The sequence below is a fragment of the Pituophis catenifer genome, unplaced genomic scaffold, assembly GCF_029215685.1.
Source record: "Pituophis catenifer annectens isolate HBS135680 unplaced genomic scaffold, rPitCat1.0.hap2 SCAF_4, whole genome shotgun sequence".
NCBI classification, from domain to species: Eukaryota; Metazoa; Chordata; class Lepidosauria; order Squamata; family Colubridae; genus Pituophis; species Pituophis catenifer.
Genome location: NW_027256884.1, coordinates 7,430,629 through 7,437,475, shown reverse-complemented (window position 1 = coordinate 7,437,475; position 6,847 = coordinate 7,430,629). Strand labels below are relative to the sequence as shown.

At 49.9% G+C, this 6,847-nt stretch overlaps 1 protein-coding gene across 1 annotated transcript; it reads left to right on the top strand.

The window, feature by feature from the left end:
• The first annotated feature begins 1,320 nt into the window (after positions 1-1,320).
• On the top strand, positions 1,321-6,294 carry PCDH20 (protocadherin 20). The gene is given in 3 exon segments (XM_070943152.1): positions 1,321-1,473; positions 3,474-5,174; positions 5,176-6,294. Coding segments are annotated over 3 exon segments (2,862 nt in total). The 3' UTR covers positions 6,184-6,294.
• Positions 6,295-6,847: the final 553 nt, after the last annotated feature.

Genomic DNA, 6,847 nt, shown 5'->3' with positions numbered 1-6,847 from the left:
CCTTCCTTCTTTCCTTCCTCTTTCCCTCCCTCCCTGCCTCTTTCCTTTCCTTTCCTTTCCTTTCCTTTCCTTTCCTTTCCTTTCCTTTCCTTCCCTTCCCTTCCCTTCCCTTTCCTTTCCTTCCTCCCTCCTTTCCTTTTTCCTTCCTTCTTTCCTTCCTCCTTCCCTCCCTCCCTGCCTCTTCCCTTCCCTTCCCTTCCCTTCCCTTCCCTTCCCTTCTTCCTTTCCTTTCCTTTCCTTTCCTCCTTCCTTCCTTCCTTCCTTCCTTCCTTCCTCCTTCCCTCCCTCCCTGCCTCTTCCCTTCCCTTCCCTTCCCTTCCCTTCTTCCTTTCCTTTCCTTTCCTTTCCTCCTTCCTTCCTTCCTTCCTTCCTTCCTTCCTTCCTTCCTTCCTCCTTCCCTCCCTCCCTGCCTCTTCCCTTCCCTTCCCTTCCCTTCCCTTCCCTTCCCTTCTTCCTTTCCTTTCCTTTCCTTTCCTCCTTCCTTCCTTCCTTCCTTCCTTCCTTCCTTCCTTCCTTCCTTCCTTCATTCCTTCCTTCCTTCCTCCTTCCCTCCCTCCCTGCCTCTTCCCTTCCCTTCCCTTCCCTTCCCTTCTTCCTTTCCTTTCCTTTCCTTTCCTCCTTCCTTCCTTCCTTCCTTCCTTCCTTCCTTCCTTCCTTCCTTCCTTCCTCCTTCCCTCCCTCCCCGCCTCGCAGAAGGGGGCATTCAGCCTCTCCTGGACCGGCGGGGGTGGTGGGGAGGCGGGGGTGGCTCTGTCTCCGCTGGGTCCTCCTCGTCTGGCCGGCCCGATCTCCGTCGGGGGCTGGGAAGCCAAAGAAGAAACCAGAAGAAGAAGAAGAAGAAAAGGGGGGGGGGCGGCGAGGCGAGGCGCGCGGCGGGAAGGCGCTCCTTCGACGAGTCCAGGGTCGGCGGCTCCGACGCCAGCAGCCGCAATCCGAGCGCCGCGTTGGCAGAAGCGGAGCCCGGGCAGAGGGAGCCAGAGGAGCCCCCGGGAGCCGGGAGACCCCCGCCGGGGGACACCTCCCCCCCCCGCCTCCGCCCTTGGCTAATTGGCTGGAGAACCCCCCTCCCCCCCCCGAGACATTTGCATAATTAGAGGCGGAGGAGGCTCATTTCTTTATCTCCCTCTCCCCCCCCCTCCTCCCTCCATCCCTCCATCCCTTCCTTTTTTCCCCCCCTCCTGTCTTTTTTTTTGGGGGGGTCTCTCTTTCTCCCCCCCTTCTCTCTTTTTTTTAAAAAACCCCTTCCCTCCCCCCTCCCTCCCTCCCCCCCCCACCGCGAAGTGGGGGGGAAGAACCCGCCAGCCAGGACCGCATTCGGGGATGCGCCGCCGAGGGAATGAGACGCGGCGCAGCTGGCCCCCAGCCCTCGAGTCCAGCTGGCGGCAGGGCAAGCGGAGCCGGCGGCTGGCTATGGGGCAGCGATCCAGCCCTGGGAGGAGGAGGAGAAGAGCCCCCGGTCAGAGGACGCTGCCGGTACGCCAGGAGGAATCGGAGGGGGTTCGGAGGGGGGGGATGGGGGAGGAAGAGAGAGAGAGAAGGAGGAAGAGGAGGAGAAAGCGGGTTCAAGGAGGCTGCGGGGGTCGCGCGGCGGTTTTGAAGGCTGTCGCCGAGCCGAGATGGGGCGCAACTTGACGGAGGGGGAAATAGGAGCGTCCTGAAGCTCTCCTAAAAATTGGGGGGTGGAGGGTGGGAAAATAGAGGGGGAACGGAGGGAAGGAAGTGAGAGAGAGAGAGAGGAAGGAGGGAAGGAAAGAGAGAGAGAGAGAGAGAGACAGAGAGAGAGAGCACCGTGAAGGAAGGAAGGAAGAGAGAGAAAGAAGAGAGAGAGAGAAAGGAAGGGAAAGAAAAGAAAAGAGAGAGGGGTAGAGAGGAAGGAAAGAGAAGGAAGGAAGGAAGGAGGTAAAAGAGAGAGAGAGGAGAGAGAGAGGAGGGAGGGAGGGAGGAAAAGAGGGAGGAAGAAAAAGAGAGAAAGAAGAAAAAGAGAAAGAAGAAAGAAAAAAGAGAGAAAGAAAGAAAGAAAGAAAGAAGGAAAGAAGAAAGGGAGGGAGGGAGGGAGGAGGAAGGAAGGAAGGAAGAAAGGAAGGGAGGAAAAGAGAGAGAAAGGAGAGGGAGGGAGGAAAAGAGGGAGGAAGAAAAATAGAGAAAGAAGAAAGAAAAAAGAAAGAGAAAAAAGAAAGGAAAGAAAAAAGAAAGAAAGAAAGAAGAAAGAAGGAAGGAAAGGAAAGGAAAGGAAAGAAAGAAAGAAAGAAAGAAAGAAAGAAAGAAAGAAAGAAAGAAAGAAAGAAAGAAGCAACAGGAGTCTCCTGCTGCTATTAACCTGCTATTGGAGTCTCAGGATTACGATTGCGCCTGCTGCTGTTCTACATAATATCCTTGCTCAAGGTGGCCATCCCATGCCGGTGTGATGGGGTGTGGGGGGGGGTGGGAGAAATGGAGGTGGAGGGGCAGCCTTAAAAAAAAGTCCCAGTTTACCTGCAGCCTGAACCTCTGCCAACTGATTTGGAAAGAAGCCCTCGCAGCCTTTGCCTTCCAAGCAAAGAGTTGCCGCAAAGGAGTTTGCCAGGTGCCTTTTTCGAAGTTGCCAAGGTCTGCCTGCAAACTCCAAAGAGGGCTCCCGGTTAGCAAAGTTACACATGGACGGTAGATTTTGCTTTCGCTTTGCCTGGTTTTGCAAGGAGGTAGTTTGCTTAAGAGAAGAAGAAGAAAAAAATGCACCTCAAAGGGGAAAGGGGTTGTTGTAGGATTGCATATATATTTTTGCTTGCAGGGTTTGTTTTCAAGTTGTTGTTGTTGTTGTTGTTGTCGTTTTAATGATGCCTTTCATGCAAAGAGTGACAATACGTGTTAGCGGATCTAAGAGGGCAGTCATTCCCGTGGTCTCTGTGTCTGGGATAATCTGCTTATCCTTTGACCAACAGGTTGATGTATTTTAAGAAAAGGGGGAGGGTTGACACTGGAAGTTAAAGACATCTGCATTCTCCCCTTCCTGAGTCCCCAGGATTATTCCTCTGAACGCTCCATCTCGGGCAACGTGGCAACGTTGGTAAAACTAGATCATGAATAGACACGTTTTGTAGGCATCTATTGCCCTTTCTCTCCTCTGTCCAATGATTTCCTCTTAATCAAGGGGTGAGGGAGTTAAAAAATGGATAGTAAACCTGATGGCATCCATCACTTTGTGAGTAAGGCTGAAGGCACCCTGAGCAGATAACGGAAATAAATGTTTGTTATTGGCTAAGAGTCCTTCTTCCTGCCGTGGTCGGTTGGCGATCTGGAAACGAAGGATCGGTGGCAGGTTGAATCTGAATTTGCAGAAAGATCCTTTGAGAGGATGGAGTGGAGAGTTGAGAAGATGGTTGGCTTGATTGATGCCAGACATGGTTCTCTTGGGGTGGGTGGTGGGAGGATGGACATCTCTTAAGGGTGACCGAGTAGTTCTTTCTACTAACATCTTGTGCTTTCTCTTTCTCCAGAACGTGTTCATTTTCCTGCTTTTCTTGGAACCGTTTAACTGCTTTGCAAGCTACAGTCGGGCCAGCGAACTCTTCTACAGCATCAATGAAGGACTCCCCGCTGGGTTCCTCATCGGGAATCTAGCTCAGGATTTACAGCTGGCAGAGGGAGAAGGAAAGGTGAGGAAGCAGGAGACCGAGCAATGGGGGAAGAGTCCTCTTTCCTTCAGCTTTGCCTCCCAAGGACTGGGAAGCCAATACATCAACCTGGACAATCAGACAGGTATTCTGTGCACCTCAGCCCAGGAAATTGACCGAGAAACACTCTGTTTGGAGGATAATGTTGGCTCCACGGTGGTTTCGTCTTCTTCTTCTTCTCCGCTTCCATCCTCCGAGTCATGCTTGCTCTTGCTAGATGTTCTGGTGTTACCCCAGGAGTATTTCCGTCTGGTCAAAGTGAAGATCGCCATCCATGACATCAATGATAACGCACCCTGGTTCCCTGTGCCGCAGATACACCTCTCCGTGCCTGAAAATTCACCCGTCAATACCCGGTTAGCTATAGAGCATCCGGCGGTGGACCCGGACATGGGAACCAATGGGGTGCAGACATACCAACTCCAAGAAAATTACGGGGTTTTTACGTTGGACGTGGAGGAGAATGAAAGTGGAGAGAGAACACCTTATCTTATTGTCATGGGTACCCTGGACAGGGAGGCCACCGACCAATATGTCACTCTTATAATTGCAGAGGATGGTGGCATTCCACCACTGGTGGGTAGCGCCACCCTCACCATTGGCATCAGTGACATTAATGACAACTGTCCCCAGTTCAATGAGACTCAAATCAGCGTCACCATCTTTGGAAACTCTAGCATTGGGTTGCACATAGCTTCGGTCCATGCTGTGGATATCGATCACGGAATCAATGCCGAGATAAGCTATTCCTACAGCCAAAAAGTTTCTTTCCTGTCCCGCACCCTCTTCCGTCTTAACGAAAGTACGGGAGTGATTAAGTTATTCAAGAGGATTAACGGTGACACACCTCTTCTGCATCGGCTGAGTGTCTTGGCCAACGGTCCCGGTTGCATCCCAGCGGTGATAACCGTGTTGGTATCCATCATCAAAGTCACCATGAGACCTCCTGAAGTCATTCCTCGCTTTATTGCTAACGAAGCAGAAGGGGTGGTTTATTTGAGAGAGTTGGAACCCATCCACACCCCCATTGCTTTTTTTACCATCAAGGACCCCGATGAAAAATATAAAGTCGACTGCTATTTGGAGGGGGATGGCCCTTTCCAATTGACCCCTTATCAACCCTATCGCAATGAGTATCTTTTGGAGACTACCAAGGCCTTGGATTATGAGGTTCAGCAGTTGTACGAGGTCTCGGTGGTTGCGTGGAATACCGAGGGGTTTCATGTGAATAAAATCATCAAAGTGCAGGTTCTGGATGATAATGACAACTCTCCCGTTTTCTCTGAAGCCTTGGTAGAATTATCGATAGAGGAAAACAATGCCCCCCATGCATTTTTGACCAAACTGCATGCCACGGATGCCGACAGCGGAGAAAGAGGCCAAGTGTCCTATTTCCTTGGGCCCGAGGCGCCTTCCTATTTTTCCTTAGACAAAGTTACTGGGATCCTTACCGTTTCTACCCAGCTGGATAGAGAGGAACGTGAGAAATACCGCTACACCGTCCGAGCTGTGGATTCTGGCCTGCCCCCCGCGAGAATCCATCGCCACCGTGACCCTCTCTGTGTTGGATAAAAATGACAACAGCCCGAGATTTATCAACAAGGATTTCAGTTTCTTCGTACCGGAGAATTTCCCGGGCTTTGGTGAAATTGGAGTTATAAGTGTCACCGATGCAGACATTGGGCAAAATGGATGGGTAGCCCTTTCTGTGGTCAACAGGAGTGATATTTTTGTGATTGACACTGGCAAAGGTGTGTTGAGAGCCAAGGTCTCTCTCGACAGGGAACAGCAGAGCTCCTATGTCTTGTGGGTTGAAGCAGTGGATGGGGGTGACCCGCCTTTGTCCTCGACGGCTAAGATCACCATCCTCTTACTAGACATCAATGATAATCCCCCCTTGGTTTTGTTTCCCCAATCTAACATGTCTTACCTTCTAGTCCTTCCTTCCACGTTGCCCGGCTCTCCTATCACTGAAGTCTATGCTATAGATAACGACACCGGTATGAATGCCGTTATCGCCTACAGCATTATCGGGAGGAGAGGTCCTCGGCCGGAGTCCTTCAAGATCGACCCTAAAACAGGCAACATCACCTTGGAAGAGTCGCTCATGCAAAACGATTACGGCCTGTATCGCCTTCTGGTGAAAGTTAGCGACCATGGCTATCCGGAACCTCTGCATTCCACCGTCATGGTCAACCTCTTCGTCAACGACACCGTGAGCAACGAGAGCTACATCGAAAGCCTTCTGAGGAGAGAGTCCGACATCAATATTGAGGAGAAAGAACCCCAAATTTCCATAGAGCCCACCCACCGGAGAGCAGAGGCCGTGTCCTGCATGCCTACTTTGGTGACCCTCTCCATAATAAGCTTGAGTTCCATCAGCCTGGTGACAGGTATGGGGATTTATATTTGCCTAAGGAAGGGGAAAAAATACCACAGAGGGGACGAGGGTTTGGAAGTTCAAATCCCATTAAATGGGAGAATTGACCTACATCGGCTAGAGAAGAAACCGGTGGAAATTTCCAATATCTGATGCTTTTTCACAGACCCTATAGACTCACACCAAACAACAACAACAACAACAACAGTGATCTATTTTCCTTCCCTAAACTCTGGATTGGGTTTTCAACAGTGGGGTGTGATTTAAGACCGCTGGTTTATAATTTACTTGTAAACAGCTGTTTATAGGTTTTTAAGAAAAAAAAATGAAAGAAAAGAAAAAGAGAAATTCATTGTACAGATGTTTTTTTAAAAAAAAACAAATGAAAAGCTAGTGAACTGACTGTATAGATCTGTCACCTGCATTTCTCGATAAGTCAGTACGCATAAAATCAAAGGTAAGACAATGACTTCCTTCATTTATTTTTTTTTGACCACAAGGGGGCATTATTACCCATTCTTACAAATCGAAAACCGTCGAAGAGAAAAATTAAAAAAAGGTACATTTTAAGATGTATTGTTGTCACACCTCACCCACCTTCTGCCGGGAGAAAAGAAAGTATGAGTTTGAAGCGTAATGCATACATATTCCATTGTACACGTGTGAAATCGTCAAGGGGGGAAAAAACTGCATGGGTAAATCAGAGAAAGAGTTTTTGTTAGTTCAGTCAAACTTCCATAGAATTTCTTGGAAGCCCACCATCAGAAAATGAGCTTGTGTTGAGAAGAAGAGCCTTGGTGGCGCAGTGGACTAAGTG